The 22,115-nt window shown below is 50.8% G+C and overlaps 1 protein-coding gene across 1 annotated transcript in view; it reads left to right on the top strand.

Moving 5' to 3' along the window:
* The window catches only part of BTBD16 (BTB domain containing 16), a 35,983-nt gene extending 21,620 nt beyond the window's left edge, over positions 1–14,363 (top strand). The window contains exons 10-15 of the mRNA XM_015590629.1: positions 7,907–7,998; positions 8,837–8,919; positions 10,474–10,551; positions 11,596–11,694; positions 13,072–13,254; positions 14,295–14,363. Coding sequence (XP_015446115.1) covers positions 7,907–7,998; positions 8,837–8,919; positions 10,474–10,551; positions 11,596–11,694; positions 13,072–13,254; positions 14,295–14,363 — 604 coding nt within the window. The remainder of the gene's footprint in view (positions 1–7,906; positions 7,999–8,836; positions 8,920–10,473; positions 10,552–11,595; positions 11,695–13,071; positions 13,255–14,294) is intronic.
* Positions 14,364–22,115: the final 7,752 nt, after the last annotated feature.

Below are 22,115 nucleotides of genomic sequence, written 5' to 3'. Positions count from 1 at the left end.
AATAAGGATGTTCAAGGAAGCAGGAGGCTCCGTTTCTTCTCACATGTGCGTTTAGCAGATAAACGCATCATCCACGTGTTCAACGGCACGTGGACCCGCATAAGCCGAGTTCTGCTTGCATCGTTCTGAAGCACTCGATCTTTTTCTGGAACATCTGTGTGCCATGTTAGCCAAAGAGACCATTTTTTTCCTGTCTCATTATTTGAGGAAGGTGATATTATTCAGTGCCAGAATCATATGCACTTTGCTTCGTTTCTATATAATTTGCTTCGAACTCAAGTGTTTTAATTCCCCCCTACACTTTCAATAACCCTGGAGACACTTTTTCCTACGAGTCATACATACACAGCAGGAAAAGCGCTGTTGGGCTGCAGGTTAGCGCTCAGACTGAAAATGTACGGGACCAGGAGATGGGAAATGAGCTAGAATGCGGGCGATTCGTGGGACCGTGTTTTTAAGGTGAGAGGCACAAGCAGGAACAAGAGGGCTTGGCCCCTTGTTTGGAAGTGTTTGGCCCCCTCCACTGAAGGTGGGGTTTCCTCGGCCTTCCTGGGCTGGGGTTTCGAAGGCCCCCCTCACAGGCGAGCGGTTCTCACCAGGCCCCTCCTCCATGCGAATTCTATTTCGACCGCCAGCCTCGCCCCTCCACGTGGCCTCTCCGCAAGCCCCCGGCCCTGCCCAGTTTCCCGCCTCGGAAACCATCTGCATGTTTCCAGGTCATCTCACTGTCCCCACCTAGGCATGCTGACAATGTCTCCTACCTGGGCCCCAGGTTCGGTGACCACACGGCAGGAGTGACAGGCCGCCTGCGCGCCTACCCTGGCTCCCTCCCTCGCTCCATCTACCTCCCCTCCCTTCAGCAGGTTTTGTGTCCTTCAGGAGGAAAAATGGGACAGTCTGGACCTCAGACGCCCTTGCGCTGCAGCGGCCCCATCTTCTCCCAACTTTGAGGGCAGCGTGGCTTGTTTGTAGGATCGTGGCTGGTCCTCCCCCCATCCCAGCTCACTCCTCTGCTCCAGACCGATGGTACCGAGAAGGGGCGCCCTCGTCAATGGCCTCCACCTCCCAAATGGTGTCCCTGAGTCCCCAGGCTCCTTAGCCTAATGCTCCTGCTTCCACCACCCAGGTGCTCTGCCTGCTCTTCTCAGCCTCTCTACCCAGTTCCTTCTGGACCGCTTGGTGCGGGTCCGTGTCCTGCCTCCCCAGGGACATCACGAGCAGCTTACAGGAAGTTCGCCTGGCTCCGTGCTGGACACATAATAATAGCATATGAAGTAACGAGATTCCATCAGACATTTTCATGTGGGTTGATTACCCTCAGAGAAGTGGATCTGAGTGGGCTGGTGCGAGATTCGGAAAACAGTATGTCTGCAGCAACTTGAAGTAATAGGGACCACAGACGGATTTCCGTTTTTGTTGACAGGTGGTGCCTGTTTGGTGCACTAGACTGGGAAGCGTTCTACGGCTTTCTGTCTCTAGGCTTGGTGAGAAATAACGTCTCGATAGGCAGGTTATTGACATCCACCCGGATGCAGCAGCAGACACTGGCGGCACCGCCCTGTTCCCTGTTTGCCATTTCTTCCTGAGGATTCCCAGGGCTGATCAGCCGCAGTGCAGGGCTTTGAAGTTGTTGGCCCGGGGGGCTGGTGGCCCGAAGCCAGGGCTGCAAAAAGACACCTGAGCTCCCAGGAGTAGAGAACGGAGCCCTCAGGAAGTCACGATCAGCCTGGGGCAGAATTGGGTCACCGGAAAAGGTGATCTACACAGTTCAGTGAAGCCAAAGAGGATGGCTAATCTGTGGCCACTGACAGGGACATGCTAGGAGCATTTCAAGCTGGGGCAGAGGAGCGGACCCCCTGGGAGACAGGGTACACAGGCTTGGGAATGAGAACCGAGAAGCTGACTGTTTGGCCCAATTTGTAAAGTTGCCTCTATCGATGAAATAATTTAAATGACAGGGTGGTTTTCGAGCTCCGTCCAGGGTCGGGGAGCAGCAGCCAGAGTGGACATTTTCAGGCCATAACAATACGGGAACTTCCAAAATGGGACTGTATTTCCATAATGTGGAGGCAGAGGGACAAGCCACACAAATGTGAGATAACCAGCCCTGTGACCCACAAGGAATGAGGCGTGTGGCCCCAGCTGGCCCAGCATCTGAAAACGGTTTAGAGCAGTAAGTGAGTAAAACCAATCAAATGCCCCTTTTTCCAGCTGTCTGAGCAGCATCCAGAAGACAGACTAAGAGTTTGAATAGTTGACTCCTCCTGCGAATAAGTCCAAGCTTTTCTACTCTCCCATTCTCTTCTATTCATCGATTTCTTTTTTTCCGATCATTCATTCAATGACTGTTTTTTGAACATGTACCGCGTGCCAGGGAAAGTCGAAGGGGCAGTTTCTCTACCTGGCCAGGTGTTCAGGAGCATCTTCGAGCTTATTTTCCTTGCTGTCCAAGTACATCAACACAGGAAGTAAACACACACGTACACACATACACACGCCCCTCGGCACCCACAGCCTGTTTTCTTGGCAGTGGTTATTTTGGAAAAACAAACAAGCTGTCTAGAATTAAATTTAAGATTTCCTTGTAGGAGAAAAAAAAAAAAAAGCAAAGCTGTTGCCTTGGTCCGTGGAGGAAATGTCATCACTTCATTCCACTTAGCAGTCTGAGAAGTCCAGGAACACCATAAAAACTCATCAGCTGGAGAAGAGCCAGAGGCAGGCAAATTTTCACTTTTTTAAGAGTATTTTTAATCAAAGTATAAAGTATATACGGAAAAGCACACCAACCTTACGTAAACAGCAGTGAATTTCCACAAGTGCACCCGCCTGTTTAAGCAGCACCCTGACCAAGGAGCAGAGCTTGACCGGCCCCCTCACGAGATGCCCCGTCTCAGTCACTGCCTCTCCCAGCGATCTCAGAGGTGAGAGCAAGTCATTAACAGACCTTCAGTTCTGGTCCCCAGTTGATTTATCCGTCGTTAAATGGGTCCCTCTCAGACACCGCAAAGGCGGGTCCTAGCGATGGGCTCACAGCCACACTGGAAGGCGGTTCTTGAAAGTAGTGGAGCCAATTTCCATGCGATGCCGACTTCTAGATTTCACCGACCCCTGCAGGAGTCTCCCCCTTCCCGTGCCCTGTCCAGGTCTGACCCAGCCTTTATGGAGCTGGCCAAGGACTCCTCCAGGAAGCCTTCCAGCATCTCGCCGACACAGCAAATGGTTTCCTCTTCTGAGCCTCTCTCTGCGGAAAGAACAAGGACATGCGCGGGCTGTGCAGTGTGCACCAGCCTGACAAACCCGGCGCCACCTTCCCCCATATACTGCGCGAGGGGAGCCACCCTTGGTGCCGGAACCCGCCAACGTCTCAAGGGAAACACTATGATGCCATGTGCCAGGATGGGCAGAGGCCATGTGATTAATGGATGGCATTTGCAGATGCGGCCACAGAGTCATCATGAAACTAGGCACCTTGGCATGACAACGCTGATCTCTTTACCAGAACATTCATTTTGAAATCCCCCATGAGTCATGGGCATAAGGACCATTAAATCGTTCTCTCTCCAGATCACTGCCCCAGCCCTATGCGGGGAGGCTGATGTATTTGAGGACAGTTGGGGTTTCTTGTTGCTTGACTGTTGTGTTTCTTACTGTCTCATTTCTTCTCTGGCTGCTCGGACCAGCACTGCCCCAACCCCCTTTAGTCTGGCTCCCTAGAATCTGATTCTCCCTTCTTTGCGAGGTTCCTAAATATCATCAATTCCTATTCTTTATGCACTTGGCACTTTCCTCACGCGGCTTCTTGGCTTTCTACCCATACTGGGCAGCCCCAGAATGTCGGCTTCCACGGGAAGTGGGGACATGGATGGAACACAGGAGTTAAAGTGTCTGGATGCGGGAGACGCTTCAGAGGGCGGGGCAGTTATCCTTAGACAGGATTTCTAGACCCAGCTCTGCCTTTGGGCGAAGGCGGGCCCGTCTTCAATTTCATAGTCAGGATGACGTGGAACTGGGTCTCCAGAATGTCTGATAGGATTTGGCCTGACGCATAAGCCTGGAGAAGCAGACAGGACCCCACGAGCATGGGAAAATCAGCACGGAATAGCCTGGTCTGTGCGTGCGCATGTGTGTGTGTATGTTAGAAGCTGACAGCCTCAGACAGGACCCCACGAGCATGGGAAAATCAGCACGAATAGCCTGGTCTGAGCGTGCGCATGTGTGTGTATGTTAGAAGCTGACAGCCCTGAGGCTGAGTCCAACTCTGCCATTTATCGGCTGTAAGACTTTGGGCGAGAACCTAACCTTTCGGCACGATGATTAACAACTCCTGCTTATCAGGACCAGTGTATCAGTATGCTCTGACTCAGACAAAAGTCCAGCACAGCTCTTGAACACGGTGACCATTCCTGGTTCTTGGGTTTAAGAAGATGCCCGAGTCTTCTACACTGAGCTATGTTTGAAAAAAACCCATATTCCTTCCTTATCATGAGTCACTGTCCCCAAATGTGTATTTTTTTTAAACTTCACCTTAAAATGTAATAGTTCAGATATTTTCACATAAATTGTTTAACCCTAAGTAATTTTTCACCCTAATTCTTTTTTATCATGGTAAAAGATCCATAACATAAAAGTGACCATTTCGACCATTTTTACGTGTACAGTTCAATGGCATTAACTACATCCGCATTGCTGGTGACCCTCACCACCAAACACTATACCCCTTAAACGACAACTCCCCACGGCCCGCCCCCAGCCCCTGGGAACCTCCACTCCACCTTCTGTCTCTATGACTCTGACTGCTCTAGGGACTTCAGGCAAGTGGAATCACACAGTATTTGTCCCTTTGTGCCTGGCTTATTTCACTTAGCAGAAAGCCCTCAAGTTTAGTATCTAGGTCGTAGCAGGTGTCAGAATTCCCAGGTGTATACATGTGGTCTCCAACTTTTGATGGTTTTGACTTACGATTTTTCAACTTTACAACAGTGTGACGGTGATACGCATTCAGTAGGAACCTTACTTTGAACTTTGAATTTTGATCCTCTCCCTGGCTAGTGATGCGCGGTGCGATGCTCCTGTTGGGCTGGGTGAGGGCAGAGAGATGATTTCATCCAGCTGTAGCTGACGTGAGTGTTCTGAGCCCGTTTACTGTGGTCTCTGCTAAGCTAACTGCGGGTTAGGTGGATTAAATGCATTTTCCACTTAATATTTTCAACTTACGATAGGTTTATCAGGACATGACCTCATCGTAAGTCGAGGAGCTTCTGTATTTTAAGGCTAATGCTTGCAGGGCTGGGGCTGATGAAGACCCGAGTCTGAGACTGTGCAGAAAGGGTAAACAGTGGAGGAAGCAGGAAGGTTGTGGCTTGGAGCATCTCTCGGCTTACAGTCTGTGCTGTGCGGTGGGAGGAGTCTTGCCCTGGGCACTGCCTTTTCAGGGCCTCTGTCCGTTCAGGAGGAATTTGTCCCTAGGGCCTGAGAGCAGGACCCAGGGCCAACCCAGATGTGTCTTTTAGTATCAATGACCTGTGAACAATCCTCCCTTAAGGGGTCACGCCTCAAGGTTTCTCAGTGAACTTTAGGAGGCAGAGACCATGGCCTGAAGTTTGTCCCCAAAAAGTGCTAAATCCAAAGGAGATTTTTACAGACAAAGCTCAGTGCCAGGGGAAGCTGTGCCAGCCTTTGTTTCTGCTGGCAAAGCCACGCAGAGAGGTCCCCCAACTTAGCAGCCAGCCTCCTCCCACTTTAGGTGACTTTGGGTGAATGTACTCGTCGTGGGTGGAGCAGATGTCTGTGCGCCCAGACAGTTGAGAGGAGCCAGGTATGATGGCAAGCACACAGGGCTGGACTTGGGAGACCTGGGTGGAGACTGGCTCCATCACAGATGATCTTCCTGGGCTCTAGGGCCGGGGTTACACGGACTGGTTCAAAAGGGTGGACCACACCCCTCAGATGCTTTGAAATGTTAGAAAATCAGCAGCGGAGGCCACCATTTTCTTCCTTTGAGGTGGCCCTTGGCCCAGGTGGTTTAGAGAGTGGCGTGGTAATGAATGCCACCAACAGCACTTCCATGACCTCGACCAGCTTGAGCCCAGATCACTTTTCCTGGCACGAGAGGGCAATGGTGGTAATCATGGGGTACCGAGGAGTCACTGGGTCCCAGCAGCTGTGCCAGGCTCCTCATGAGCATCGTCACCTTGACTCCTCTCAAATACTCGGGCAGGCACCTGTGGCTATTGTCCCCACTTGACAGAGGAGACTGAAGTTGATGGAGACTCAGTCCCATAACTGATGGCCGGTGGGGCCGGGACTGGAGCTTGGTCTGTCTAACTCCAGGGCCCAAGCTCAGGGACCTGAGGCATGCATGGCCGGGCGACGGACGAGCTGACCCGTGAGTTCTCCAAGTCAGACACCATCAGTGCCACTTCGTTGTGGCCCAGAGGGCTCATAAAGGCCAATCGCTCATCTCAAAGCTCTTCCTGACTCCTCCGGAGAGGAGTTCCATCTGGTGAGGTCCTGGCTAGTGGTCCTTCGAGTCAGAGTACCTCTCACGGGCTCCCTCCTGCTCACCCAGCAGCCTCCCCACCCAGCTGCAGAGATGGAGGAGAAACCCTTTCTCTCCTGGGCTGAAACTGTGTGTAACCTGCAGCTCTGCAAACTCACTTCTCAGGGGCAGCCCGCTAGCCTGTCCCACCTGCCCTGCCCGACGGAGGGCCGGTTCCAGAATCAACAGCGCTGTACTCCTGAAAGTATCGGCCTTCCTTTACTGACGCTGGATCTGTCCACTCCCAGAGACAGGCACCTAATAAACCAGAGACCGTCCTTCTAATAAATAATCATTGATTTGAATCAACTCATTTGCCTCTGCACGCCTCTCCCCTCCCGTAACTCCTAAGCACCCCTAAACCTATCTCTGGGGACCACTGACGTGCAGAGGACTCAGAGAAGCCCAGGAATTCCCAGATATTATGAAAACATATGGTCCCTGGGACAGGTCCACAGTCACCCCCAGCAGAGTCGGGACACATAGGCAGGGCCAGCGGTGTGTCCAGTCTTGCCAACACAGAGTGTGATGTGGACATCACTCTTGATTCATGGAAAAATAATCTAAAAGTGCCCTTGGCTGGTCTCCCACAGGATCTGCCTTGAGGGAATGACTTTGAGTTTCCGAAGGGACTTGGAAAAATTATCCTCCGTTGTCCCCATATGTGAAAAGTGACCATGTTATGAAGCGAGTTGTTTCTCACCCAGAGCCGGGGGTGTGTGTCTGTGCGTACGTGTCTGCTCGAGGGGAATCTGGTCTCTTCCCAGCCCTGACCTTCGGCCACGTGGAAACTCACTGGGGCTCTGCATCATCACCGACTGTCGCAGACCCGGTCGTGAAACCAGCCGCCGAAGCCACTTACCCACTCAGAACGGGCTCCCGAAGTGCCTTAGTTGGCCACTTATTCAAAAGGCAGCATGCGTAGAGGAGGCATCAGAAGTCCCGGGTTCAAGTCCTACCTGAGCCATTGTTTTTTCATCCGTAAAGTGGAGCCGATGATACTTGCCATAGGGAAGTTCGTGAGATTCAAGTGAGACACCGTGTCTCGAAATCCTCTGTAAAGTAACATAGGTTCATCGGGGATTTTTAATAAGCACTTGTTGGGCGCCGGCTATGTACAGGGCTCGGCAGTAGCCGGCAAGGGAAACAGAACCAGTGGTCTCATTGTGATCCCCAGAGTCGTCCCTCACAAAGGTCATCCAGCCGCTTCCCTCTTCCGTCCTCCTCCCCCATCCAGGGAGAACCAGGCGCCGTCTACGCCTGGCCGGTGAAAGCACTGGTCCTTCTGATGCGGCTTTCACTAGCCCTAGCTCCTTCTAGAAAGGAGTGTCCTGAAGGCCTTTTATTCCCCTTTGTGCCTCTGCTAAGCTTCCCCAAGAAGTGTTCCTTTCTGGAGCGAGATGTCGGACACAGCTTGATGTCACTCTTCCTTTGCCTACGTCTGCACGGCATCACCAAAGGTAAGCCCAACCCCTGTGAGTGTGTCCACGGGAAGGCTGGCTGTCGGGGACCCGCCCCACCAGATGTTTCCCAAGGAATCAGCTGAGCTCTGATATTGTCCACTTCCGAGCTGTGCGACTTTAGGAAAGTCACTGCCTTGTCTCAGTTTATTTGTCCATCACATGGCTATAAGCAGAGCTTCTGCGATGTGCGATGGGTGGGAGGGGCCTGTCGGCTTTGAAGGAGCACCCAGCTGCCAGAGGCTGCATTATTGCTGTCTCATCAAGTGCCCTGCTTCTCAGAGCAGCATCCCCTCTCGGTCACTCGTCTGCTGGTTCGGGAGAAAAGTCTGGGATTGTGTTCCAGACTTGAGCTCCCCCAACCTCATACTCTGGACCTCTGGACCCGGGGGTGAGGGGGGCGGGGAGTGACTTAGAAAGAAGAGGGAAATACTAGAGACTGTGTTTCGGGCAGCCCAGCGGGCCGCCCAGTGAGATCTTTGCATCTAAAAGGACATTTGAGAACTTTTTCAAAGCCATTTCCAGTTATCCAGATAAACCTAGCAGCTCTAAAACCCAGGGAGCCCAGACAGCTTTGTTCAAGTTGCTCCTAGACACTCCAAAGACACTGATTATCTGATCCCAACCTGCCCTCCTAGGGCAGCATTGCGGGGGTGGGGGGCAGGGAAGCTTTGGGGAGGTGCTCGTAATGTCCCGTTTGGGCCCCACACACCGTCTGGTTCCAGGGGCCCTACCGTTCTCAGCCTCTGACTTCCTCCTTTTCCTCTCTGTGAGTGAGATTTCCACGATTCTCTTAGGAATAAATCCATAAACCTGTTCCCTTTGTGTTTCTTCCAAGGCAAGGATCTGGAGGAGTTAAAGCACATTAACTTCTTCCCTGCATCCTGGCTGGTCCGGGTTAAAGCCAACCATTACCACGCAGTGAGTGGCCAGCTCAGCAAGGAAACAGTTAGCAAAACGTATTGCCTTTCTGACTTTGCTTTTTCCGGAGATGTGTTTTGCATTTGAAACCTCTGGGCCTTTGAGGTGGAGATATCTGGATTCTCCGCCAGGGCATGTGGGGCGAGCCAAGCCTGGGAAGGGGAGGAGGAAGGGGGCCCAGCCTTGGAAAGGCAGGTGCTTAGAGCATCTATCCTGTTGACCTGGAGAGTTAGATGGGGTCGGGGAGCACCAGCCACACTGCCCTTCCAGCCGAGTCCCCGTCAGACACAAATGTCACAGGCTTATTACTGAAACCATTTTTTTCATGCAGAGAAATTGAAAGAAACTCGTACCCTCAAACTCACCACCCACAGACAACCACTGCTAACATCTCATTGCATTTTATTGCCTTTCACCCTTTTCTTTTAAATACACTTAATTAAACGGGCTTCCTAACACCATTTTTAGTGGCTGCAAACTCTTCCACCAGGATAGTCTATGACCAATGCTACTTTGCCCTTCCTTCGTTGCAGAAAATTAAGAGTGTTTCTGATTGTTAGCTATTATGAATGACTGTATGGAGAACAAATTTGTACATCACGGTTTATTTTACTCTACATGGAATTATTTTCTTATAGAATATTTTCAAGAGTCGAAGATACTGGCCCAAATTATTCTTGATTTATGTTAACAAGTTTGGGACCAAATACTCTCCCCTGTGATAAATGAGAGTGCCTCATTTAGTGCGTGTCCAGCAACGTGGCCTTTCCACTTCAGATCACTTTTGTTCATTGAGAAGCGAACAACGGCATCTCATTTTTAATCATGCTTTCCTTTTATTACTGGTCACTAGGAATATTTTTCCATGTGGCGTTTCTCCCTTTGTGAATTGTCGGTGCAAACTGTTGTACTTTCATGTGTTTCCAGTTTTGCATTTTTAGTGATGAAGTAGGGCAGTGTTTGAGTTGTGACGATTTATGAGTCACCCGTTAAAATTCAATTCAGCTCAACAAATACCTCTTGTAATGGGCAAAGCACGGAGCTCAGCGGCCCCGCCGTCGATAAGGGCTCCGTGGAACCGGGCGTCTCTGCCACGGAACTCAGATCTGTGCTGTCACAGCACAGAGCGGGGCAGGGGGGGATGACCTCCGGAGCCGGACACCTCAGGAAGTCCCCACTGCCCTCTTCATGTCCGTCCGACCCTGCCCACTTCCTTCCTCTTGCCCCCCGTTGCCAATGTCACCCCCCTGAAATCCCAGCCCGCACGTGGAGCCCCCAGCTCTTGACTGCAAGGCTGTGATCATTCTCTGCCTCCCGGTCAGTGTGCTTCCCCAGGCAGTTCTCTTCTCTGAAAAGCATCCTCTGAGAGCAACGAGCATGGCACCTGGCACCACGGAGGATTTCAATAAACCCTGCAGACTGGCCGGATGGCCGAGAGTAGGGTCCCCAGACAGACTGCCTCTCGAGCACAGTGGGGTCGTGTGGATCAGTGGGCCGATGTGAGGGTGATGCCGGGGGTCAGGCTGCCAGTAAGCTGTGTGTGTTTCTCTTCAGCTGGAGAACGGGGGTGACATGACCTACTTGAACGACCTCGCCACCCAGGCCATGAGATTCGGGCTGATGTTCAACCAGGTACTGATCACGGGTTCTGAGCAAGGGGAAGAGCAGTCCCCACCTGCACTTGGCTAAGGACCTTCATAGGGTCACTTCTGGCAGGAAGGCCAGGGCAGAAGAGGTAGCCACAGGCATCTCTTCTCCACCCTAAGAAATGATCAAGACAGGGCCTAGGACTGGCCGCTCAGAAAGCTGATGCACACCTCCACGTTCTCCTCACTGTTCTGGTTTTCCGGGGATGGAGGCACTTCCCTGGGACACAGGACTTCCCATTCTAAAAGCAGGAAAGGCCTGGGCAAACTGGGGTGAGTGGGTCGTTCTTTTCCCCACAAACATCAAGAGATGCCCACTACCCGATGACAGAAACCACTCCAAGCCTGGGTTTGCGGTTACGAGGCTGAACCTACTCTGGGCGGCAGTTCCGATGAGCACCAGAACCAAAGCAGCAGTGGGCTGGGGAGCTCGGCCGCACGGCGTCTGGTGGTTTGGTCACCATGGGAGCGTCTGGGCTGGAGGCTGCCCCTGCCTTCCCTGTGATAGGCACAATTCTCTGAGAAATCACTGATTTCCTCCAATGTCTTTAAAGCCAGCCCAGTAGTGATTTCAAAAAGAATTCATGTTTCAGGGCCCTGGGACCCTGAATCTATCATCAGAGATTCTGCCTGGGTCAGGCCTGGATGGGCTGGGTCTACCCCCTTGCTTGCAGAGACAGACTGCAGACCACAGGGGCAGGACACTGGCAACGCCATGAGCATGGAGTGTCTCTTAGGCCTTTCACACTGGAGCAAAATGCTCTCCTTCCAAGTCTACGGGTGACAGGTCATCTAAGATTGTGCCTAACTCATTGTTTCCCCAAGATTGTCACTGAACGCTAAACTGTAGGACTTGTAAAGTCACTACAATTTGGCTTTTCCTATGCTTCCGAGTCTAAAATTGTTTTAAATCAGTTGCCAAATTAGTCGCTTTTGTTGTAACTAGAATTGATTTTGCCATGTCGTCCTGCTTTTGAATGCCAATGATTTTTTTCCCCTGTCACTTTGTTGTTTATCTTTCCCAATTTAGGAATATACGACTCATTCAAAAATGATTGCTATATATGGATTCTTCTTTGAGATAAAGGGAATCAAAAATGACACTACCTCTTATAGTTTTTACATGCAGGTAAGCAGGACAAAGCACAGGAGAGGTGTGTCTCTGAAACAGCCTTTTAGGTTCAGAGCTAATTCACACTAAATTAACAATGATTGGTTCATCATTAGTTAACGACTAATGTGGAACGTGTTGTAAGGCTGGTGCTAATCGTGCTCATAGATGTGATGTCACTTGATTTTTGTGAGGTTGCTGTGGTCAACCCGTTGATCAAATGAGAACCTCAAAACTCGGTGTCTTCTCGTTCACGTGGCCTCTCTCGGCAAAGTCAGGGTTAATTCTAGACCCTGACTCCACGTGTGGGGCTCAGTTCATCTTCAGTTTCTACACGATAGGTGATGCTTTGCAGATGGCCATTCTTCGTGGAGGCCACCGTTAGTGCCCACAGGGGAGAAGGAATGGTCTCGTTTAGAGTGGCAAAGCAGGGTGGCAGACAGGACATCAGAGAAGTCAGGAGGGTGAATGGCTCTGCCTCCGTGCTCCTGCTGGACTTTTAGAAGAGGCAGGAGGGGGCTGTGTTCAAGAGCGGAGAGCCTGAAGTCACACTGCCCAGTGAGCCGTACGATCTTGGCAAGCCCACGAATCTCCCTGTGTCCAGTTTCTTGACCTTCAAGATGGGGAAGGTAATAGGACCAACCTCACTGGATTCTCAGGCGTATTCATGAGTTAATTTGTGGGAAGGGCTCGAAACAGGGCCTGACACGTAAAGCTCTCCATAGTAATGACATTGACAATGACGACTATGATAACAGGCCACTGTGCTCCACTGAAGGTTTGCTATCTAAGTCTCAAGACTTCAAGCTCCTTGAGCAATCATTATTAATTTTTTATTATCATCACTAATCGCAGTACCTGGAACATAGGGGAAGTATGTTCATATCATGAATGGATCAATGAATAAATGCATAAGCGAAGAGACTTGAAGCTTAGGCCCCACTTTGCCACGCCCCCATTACGTGCCCTTGAGCAAGCCACGTCTCTTCCTTGGGTCAGTCCTTGGTCCTCAGTGACTAAACATTTCCCTACGTAATGGATTTTACTGGACGGAAGAGATGTTTTATGTAACGACACCAGTCGAAATGCTCTTATGAATACTACGTTAGTTTTAAAATTCTGGCAAAGCGATAGCGAAGACCTTCCAATTTAGTAAGCTTGATACAATGGCGTTTCTCTGGGTTGGCCAAACCCTAGTCCACTGGCCAGTGGTTTGCCTATGGTCAGGGATCAAATACCAACTGACTCAGCAACAGTGGCGCTCAGGACACGAGCCCTGGGGAAATGCTCCCTGCATAGTTTTACGGGAGGGTCGATGTGCCAGGGACCAGGTTTCGCTCACTCTGGGTCACTCCAGTGTCAGTTCCATCTAAGGTGGATTTGCCTGCCTTGCAGAGGATAAGGCACACCGACGTGGACTCCTCACTCCGCGAGCACGGCCTCATCAGCCTGCGGGCGGAACGCTTGGTCAAGTACGAGATCACAGCGCAGACCCTGGTGGGCGGCAGGTGGCAGGAGTTCAGGACAAACGAAATCATGCAGAAGTTTCGGTTGGTCAAGGCATCCTGCAAAAGCCACGTGAGTGTTTGTCTTCTCTCTTTCCGTACGGTTTTGCTTTCTCTCCCGGACCCCTTTTTGGGCACGCCTGGCTTCATTTCTCCGGTGACCTGCGGGAGAAGCTTGCTCAGCTTCCTAAGGATTATCACAGCCCCAAATAATGCTAAAGAGAAACCTCCTGGAATGGAAAGCCGGGGATACTGGAAGAGCTGTCCCGAATCAGACTGATGTGGGTCGCACCGGATGCTGGGTGTTTTCCAAAGGGAGAAAGGTTTGGTGGAGTGTGTTTGCTGCCACCACCTCCACTCTTGCCTGGACGCCACCCGTCACTTCTACCGAAACCCACAGCCCGACCCACCTGCCTCCGTGGGCCAGGCCGGCATCCAGGCGGATTCGGTACCTGGCCTGGCTCCTGATGGCTGCAATCCAAAAATTGCCGGAGAGCTTGTCTGTGGCCCTAGGAGGAACTCCTAGGCGGTCTGGGGCCTCCCGTGCTGCCCCGTGGGGAATGGGACTTGGCCTTCAACCAGAGGGTACTTCTCAGTCCTGGCCACACATCAGAAGGCCCTTTGCAAAGTCCCCAGGCCTATGTGCCAATCAGACAAACCAGATCTTTTGTGGTTGGGCCCAGGTATCAGTATTTTTTTTTTTTAAAGCTTCCCAAGTTATTCTTCAAAGTGTTAGAAATCAGAATAGCGGGCACCTTTGTAGAGGCGGGTGTAAGAAAGGCTGGGATATTGACCAGGACGGGATCTGAAGGAGAAGTCTGACGTCCCTGAAATGCTCTTTGACACGACCGGGGTGGGGGTCACGCCGGAGGGCTTACTTGTGAAAATTCATAAAGCGGTATCTGTAAGATGTGTGCACTTTATTATATTTAAGTTATACTTAAATATTTTTAAATTGAAAAAGATTTTATTTTAAAGACCATCCCTCGGTGATTCTGATGTGCAGCTGGAGAGAACAAACACCCTACATAACTGCTAGCCTCCCTCGTCCCTCTTCCCGAGGGCGGTTGTGTTTATCCTAAAAGTCCCATTTTGTTTTGTTTCATCTTTTAGGTCTTGAAAATCCAAACTGTGGGCAACCCGATCTACGTGAGTTTTTCATTCATCTTCCCAGGATCTTGACTATTTCCAGAAGAATCTATGAAATTTTTTCTTCTACTGGTCTATATAAAAAGAAATAAAATGGCATTAAGGGGACTACTCAAGTATTCAGATGACCTTCCTAGTTAGCGATGATCTCATTAGAACTTTTCCCCATTGTTCTAGTCCGTTCAGGACTAAGCCACTGGGTGGCTTATAAACAACAGAAATGTATTACTTACAGTTCTCTTACAGTTCTGGGGTCTGGAAGTCCAAGGTCAAGATGCTGGCGGATTCAGGGTGGTGTCTGGTGAGGGCCGTCTTCTTGCTGTGTCCGCACATGGTGGAATGGGCCAGGGGGCTTTCTGAGGCCTCTTTTACAAGGGCGCTAATCCCATTTGTGAGAGCGCCGCCCTCCCAATCTAATTCCCGTCACCTTCCGGGTTAGGATCAACGTGTGAATTCTGAGGGGACACATTCAGACCGTCCAACCCACATCTGTGCCTTTTGAGCATGGGAAGCACCAGAGCTGTGAGTCCATTTGCCGTCACCGACCCCAAAGCACCTTGAGTCCTGCCCTAACTTTTCATGCTCCTGGGGATTCTCCGATGGCAGCACCAGCAATAACAACACTCTACTTGGAGCATCACACACTCCTTTTTCATGATGTCTCTGCCAGCTGCGCAGAACAACACACCTGGATATTGTCCCTGGCAGTTTGAGCTCAGCCAGAACAATAGATGGGAAGGGAGCAGTTATAAAGTTCAGAGTGACTTACTTTACTTACCATTCTCCCTTTTTAAATGGAACCCTGTAGTTTGGGAAGAGTAAGATAAGCGTCTTTCTTTCTACTTTGGAGATTTGTTTTCCATTGCAGTGTGACAAAGTACCACAGTTCAGTGGCTGAAAGCAACACATATTTATTATTTCGTAATAGTTGTGGGTCAGGAGTCCCCCGTTCAGGGTCTCACAAGCCTACAGTCTAGCTGCAGCCAAGCTGAGTTCTCATCTGAAAACGTGACTGGGAGAACCCAGGTCCGAGCTCACGAGGTTTTCGTCAGGTCACTTCCTTGCAGCTGTCTGAGGACCTGGCTGCTTCCTGGCTGTTCGGAGAAGCTGTCCAGGTCCGAGAGGCCCCCTGCACTTCCCTGCTACATGGCTCTCTAGATAGACATTTCAAAGCATGGCTGTTTATTTCGAAGGCCGGCACCAGTCTCTCTCACTCCAGTCTGCTAAGAAAGAGTCTTGTAAGATAATCATGAGAGTGACATGCCATCACCCATAGTCTCTGGGCTAGAAGTAAGTCACATGTTCCACCCACACCCAAGGGGAGAGGAGTATACTAAGGGGTCACCTTAAGGTGTGTCCACCACAGTGTGCTATCCAGCGTCATTGGGAATTTGATGGAGCATCACTCTTCCCAGCAGAGGACCGATGCCCTGTGCAGAGTGACCTGGGGGAGAGAGAGAGACCGGGGGAAGGCAGCCCAGTGGGAGAACTGAAGCAAAGGAGCCGGGCGTTGGGTCTGTTATCAGACGCATCCTCGCCCCCGCCTGCAAGCCCTGTGCCATCTCGCTCACCAGCTCGCTTCTGGCCTGGTCCAGCCAATAGGGAGCGGTGACAAGTACTTAGAGGGCAGGAAACCAGGAGAAGCAGGGACTTTTCACCCTCTCAGCCACGAAGGGCATTTTCTAGCAGGGGCTGTGTCTCCTTCATGGCTCCAGATCACTCTGCCACCATAGCTTCTACCCCATAGCTTCCTGCTGTGTTTCCTGCACCTGTCAGATGGGCCTGCTTCTGATTTTTTGTCCGTGTGTCCCTCCAGCCCCCAGGGCTGCCTCGTTCTCCTCTATTGTCCTTCTTGGTTCTTCCTTCATCTGAGTAATCGGTTCTCTGTATTTATTTTGTTTGAAATCTCTAGAGTAGTTTCTGCTTTCTAGAGTTATTCCTGACATAAGGGGTTTTGATGAGCTTGCAGATGTGGCCCATTGGGGTAGATTGTTAGAAAATACGGCCTCAGTAATTCCATCCGAATGGCAGGGACTGGAGTGAGGCAAGCAAAGCATCCACCTTGGGTCAAAATACTCAATAATCCAGATCATACGATTTTAATGAAATATTTTTAAAAATCGAAAGCAACACAGAAAATCTATGATGTAGCTCAATGACTTACCGTAAGGTGAACATACTCAAATAACTAGCTCTCAGGTCAGAAACAGCACAGACCACACCGCAGACACCCCACTTTGTGCCCCCCAGTCACTACCCCCTGAAGGTAAGCGCTATCCTGACTTCCATCGCCCTCGCCCTTCACTAGTTCGGCCATTTAGTTTGAATATTTAATAAGCAAAGCCAGACAGCTCGGACTCTCATGCCTGTGCTCTTTCATTCTGCGTCATGTCGAAGAGATCCGGCCACGTTTGCACAGGGAGCTGCAGTGTGTTTTTGAGTACGCATGCTGGTTTCACTTTTTAAAAATGAAACGTCACTTCTATAAAATAACGCAGGCTCGTCAAAGGAGAATGAGCGAATACGAAGAGGAAAATACAATCTGCCGGGACTCCCACTACTCAGAGGTTTGGCAGGCGACTTTTGGGAATCACTTTTAGGTGCGTTCATGGTTTCCTTCCCACTCGAAACGGGATTATGCAGGGTTTGCTTCCTTGGAAGGTGACTTTTTTTTTTTTTTTCTTTTCTCAAGAGTTAACCGGGACGGCCTCTGTAATAGAGGAGCGTGGTATCTGGGGAAGAAAGCGTTGATATATTTGTCTCACCTCCAAATTGACAAATTGCGCAAAGTTCAAAGAATGAATTTTCTCTTACCCTCTGTGGATGTCGCTTCCTGTCCCTCTCGGGGCAGTGAGTACCGCAGGCCTTGCTGCGTGGGACAGACCAGCCCCTTGACGGACCAGCCGCTGTGCAGACATGCAGGGCTTGACGTCACTGGCTCTAGGAAAAGAGCAGCCTCGTGACATTTACCCCAGTCCCATGGGATGACAGGGAAGATAAGGACTAAAAACTTCTGAAAAACCAGTTTGAACACGTCCAAGAGAGATGAGGCCTTTGGGAAGCACCGCTGAAACATGAACGGTTGTGCTCTTTCTAAGTGGAAAGACTGGCCTAGCTTAGGTATTCGGAATATGCGCCCGGAGTTTGCAAGAGAGGCAGAGACATGCAGAGCGGTAGCGGAACTAAACTTACAAGGGTCCAAAAGCCCAAAGCTGGGGGCGTAGGAGGAAGGGATGAGGCAGGGGCCAGAGGGACTGGGCTGGGTCAAAGCTTTGCCTCCAGAATCCGTGTGTTTCCGTTTCCTTCTAAGACCCACTAAGAAGAGGGAAAACGTTTTAGGGTGCTTAATTCAAATATATCGAACACCTACTATACACTCAACAGAACTGTGCACTGAGCATCTGGGGTGCAGTGGGCCACACTGCGCAGGGGGTGTCACATGTGAAATCATTAGATTCCGACGGGGAGTTTGGACGGGGTGACAGTGGTCTCACTGAGGAGGTAACACATAGATGGGCCTTGGGGGAGGGGCAGAGTCCTCACAGGCGGAGGATTGGTGGCAAATGGCGCACAGGTGGAATTCAAACCGCAGAGAGCAGGCTCACCTCCAGCTTAGGCTCTGGGACTATGTTCACCAGAATCACGTGGGAGCTGGCGCCAAGGCAGGTCCCGGGGGCCCAGCTGCAAGGGGCTGATTCGCAGTGTGGGAGACACCTGGAAATCTGAAGCAGGAGGTCTGCGATTGCACCCAGAAAGGACTCAATCTGAAAACATCCATCCCACAGCAGAGCTCCCCACTGAACCCACACATCCGATTGTCTTCCTTAGTGACAAAAAAAAAAAATCCAACAATAACAAAAAACCCTCTGACTATCTCACCACACTGGCTGATTTCATTTTTGAAAACAAATTTCCTAGAATATGAAATAAATAGAACCTCGACGAGGCACTCTCCTGTGGGCGAACCATCCACTGTAACACGGGGAGGCCAGCCCTTCCCGCTAGGGGGCGCGCTCTGCCGCGAAAAACCCGAACCAGCATTTCGGTGGCAGAAAGGAGCGACATAAAAGGTCATCTTGCAGCAGGGGGTGGTCCTGCCGCCTCCTTGCTCACGTTTGAGAGAGAACTTTTGTACCTTCCAGGTGAGGCTGAGTTATTCGAACACTCACAGTGTCGACGTCACAAAAATCTCTGAAGTTGAGAAGCATAAGTTACAGGACAAAAATGCTAAGATCCTGACAAGCTCTTCTTACAAGTGAAAATGTCTTCGGCTAGAATTTAAAACCCTACAGTTAACAATGTCCAAAGCGGCAACCATGAGGGCTGGTCAGCATGACACCTTCTGTGCCACGTACATGACTTCTCCCTGTGTGCCCCTCCCATCACCCACCTCTCCCTCCAACCCAGATGGCCCAGAGCTCGTGCTGTGCACAGCGACTCTTGGGTCCTGAAGTGGGGCAGACAAGGGTTGGAGTCCTAGCTCTGCTCCCTACTGTGTGGTCTTAGGCAAGTCACCTAACCTCTTGAGCCTCCGAATCCAAACTGAAATCGGCAATAAAACCTATGATACATAGTAAATCAGCTGACATGCGATTATAAAGCACCTGAGGCATAGTAGGCGCCTCATACAATTTATTCTTGCTCCTCCCTTGCTGCTTGGCGTCCCTTAGTCCTTGAAGGTCAGGATAGATGCCGTGCAATCGTGGGAATTCTTCCCTTCTCTGGGCCTGCTTCCCTCTGTGCCAAACGGGCAGGCCAACCTGGGTACTCTTGGTAGACTTTCTAGCTACATCATTGAGTCCTCTAACTCCATGAGTGGAGAAGAACAGAAGCAAATGGTCAAAACTATGAGCCAGAAGGAGGAGAGAGAAGGGTGAAAAATGAACTATCTTGTTTTCCTACGGGCTCATCAGAGTGAGAATGAATTGGGAAGAGTGAGAGGTACTTTTTTTTCACCTCTCCTCTTTAGAGGGTTTTGCATCCGGGCAACTGGTGTGTCTATAGGACCAGAGAGGAGAGAGGAAGTTTTTGGCCTTATAAGTCTAGGATGAGAAGGGGAAGAGCTGGGCACGGGGGCGGACTCCCCAGGGACTGGGTGGGGAAAGTCTTACATCCCATTTGCACACAGGGGACTGGTATAGAAGGCAGTAGAGCCTGACTCACAGGCCCTAAGGCTTTGAGAGCTGGGAACAGGGAGGGCAGATTCTCCTGGAGGAGACGGAGAGGGGAGAAACCTCCGTGAGGGAAGCCTCAGGGACAGTGCTGTCCAAAAGAACTGCAATGGTGGACGTGTCCTATATCCACCCTGTCCCATACAGTAGCCACCAGCTATGTGTGGCCACTGAGCACTTGAAATGTGGCTAGTGTGATTGAGAAATTGAGTTTTTAATTTTGGTTCATTTTAATGCATTTGAATGTAAATAGCCATAAGTGCAAGGAACTCACCATGGAACGAGGGCTGACCCTTCTAATTTTGGAGACCCTCCAGCATACCTGTCCTCTCAGCCTCTCCACAAAGCCAGAAGCAGTGAAGCAGCAGCGGCCGGCCATGCCTGCGGCTCAGCCTGCAGCCGCCCCACACATCTGCCAGGACTGCAGGGGGAAAGGAAGATTCTAACGCCAGGGGAGAACACTCAGTTCTGTAGCAGGGGTCCTGATATCACTCTGCTCCTTCTACCTGCACCGATGGTTATTGAAATCCAAATAAATTAAAATGAAATAAGATGAACAACTTAATTTCTCAGTGGCATTGACCATATTTCAGTACGCAGTGGCCACACGTGGCTAGTGGCTACCGTATGGGACAGGGTGGATATAGGACAGAAGGCTCCCATCGTCTCTTTGGGACTCCGCTTTCCTTCTCTGACTCATTCATTTATTCCACAGACTTCGAGTGGGCTGCTGCTGTAGGACAGCCTTGGGTTAGGGTTTTAAAGGTGAACGAGACAGGCCTCACTGTCATGGAGCCTACCACGCGGAGAAAGACAGTGTGGATGGAATAATTGTACAGCAAATGCCAGAGGGAGCCCAGTTCTTTGGCAGCATAAAGCATAGAAGCCAGTCGAGGCCCAGGGAGGGGCTCCCCAAGGAAGTGACACTTAGTCTGAGAGCTGAGGTAGGAGTGGAATCGAAATGGGTTTGGGTAGAGAAACCTCTCACACACCGCTGGTGGGAACGCGACATGGCGCAGCCCTTGGGAAAAGTCTGGAAATTCCTTGAACAATGAAACACAGAGGAACCGTCTGATCCAGCCATTTCAGCAGGTACGTGCCCAAGAGAAGTGAAGACGTGTCCACACAGCAACTTGGACGTGCACGTTCATAGCGGCATTATTCACAGTAGTCTAAAGGTGAAAACAACCTGAACGTCCATCAACTGATGAATGAATAAACAAAATGCGGTCTAGCCATCTAATGGAATGTGCTTCGAACTGAAAAAAGACCAGCAGACCCTGGGAATGTCCTACAAGCCACTGCACTGAACACTTTAACGGGTGAAATGTATATGAATCATATCTCAATGAAGCTGTTAAAAATAAGAAGAGGAGGAGCTGAGCACTCCAGAATAGATTCAGCCCAGACAGGAGGTACGAGAGAGCCTGCCACCTTTAGGAGACATGGAATAAGGCCACGTGGCCAGAGTTGGCAGAGCAAGCACAGTGGCTGGAGCTGTGGGTGCTTTGTATCTGGTCAGCACCTGTAGGCCACGTGACGGATCTTCAGCTCTTTCTGGAAAGCAGCCAAGATTATTGAAGAGTTTTAAACTTGGGCCTACCCTGATGAAATTTGCATTTTGATAAAGTCGTTCTAGATCACATGGCAGAAGGAGTGGAGTCTGGCAGAGCAGAAAGGAGCACGTTTAAGAGGCTTTTGAGAGACCAGGGAGAGGTGAGGGGGCTTGGGCAGGAGTGACGACTCTGCCAAACAGGCATAGAGCTCAGCCTCCACTCTGTCCAAAGAGAACGACCATCCTCGACTGGCCTGCGTGACTGTTGGCTCTGCTGCCGGGTCCCAGGTCACCACCCAGGGACATGACTGTGGCTACTCAGGGGACAGAAGGCTTCTCTGCTATCGCATATAGTGTGCGCTCTTCCAGACGAGGCTGCACAGTTTGTTTTAAAAATATTCCCAAAGGGCACTGGTAGGTGGCAGTGTAAATGATGCCACCTTTCCGAGGACAATTTGGCAGCATATTGGAAAAGGGCTCGGGACGGAACCTACTGAGATGGATCATTACGGTAATGGCCCCAGTGACTTCCACCCGCCGGTGTCCATGCCCCTTGGCCTTGCTGTGCCCCTCATCAAGAGACAGTGTCTATTTCTCCCCTCTCTTGAATCTGGGCCGGCCCTGGGCCTTGCTCTGGCCAAAAGATGTGGCAGAAGCAACATCGCGTGAGTTCCGGAGTCTGGACTCAAGGGACCTTGCAGCTTCCGCTCTTGCCCTCTGGGAACTGGGGGTCCAAGCCGGGCAGCAGCCCAGACTAGCCTGCTAGAGGCTGAGAGGCCATGTGGAGAACTGAGGGCCTCAGCTGAGTGCCAGCACCAATTCCCAGAATTACGAGTCAGGCCACCGAGAACCTTCCGGCCCAGTGGACCTTCCAGTGGAATGTAGCTATGTGAGCGACCCCAGAAAAAGCCACTAAGTTTTGGAGAGGTGTGGCTTCCAGCAATAGATACTGAAATACATACCCTCTTAATTACACAAATCCACTTTAGGTATTTATACCAATAACAATGAAATCCAGAACATAGCCAGCGATTTAGCGACAAAGGTGTTCCTCGCAGC

The sequence above is a fragment of the Pteropus alecto genome, unplaced genomic scaffold, assembly GCF_000325575.1.
Source record: "Pteropus alecto unplaced genomic scaffold, ASM32557v1 scaffold205, whole genome shotgun sequence".
Classification (NCBI taxonomy): domain Eukaryota; kingdom Metazoa; phylum Chordata; class Mammalia; order Chiroptera; family Pteropodidae; genus Pteropus; species Pteropus alecto.
The sequence above is the reverse complement of the archived record's forward strand: the minus strand, read 5'-3'. Positions and strand labels throughout refer to the sequence as shown.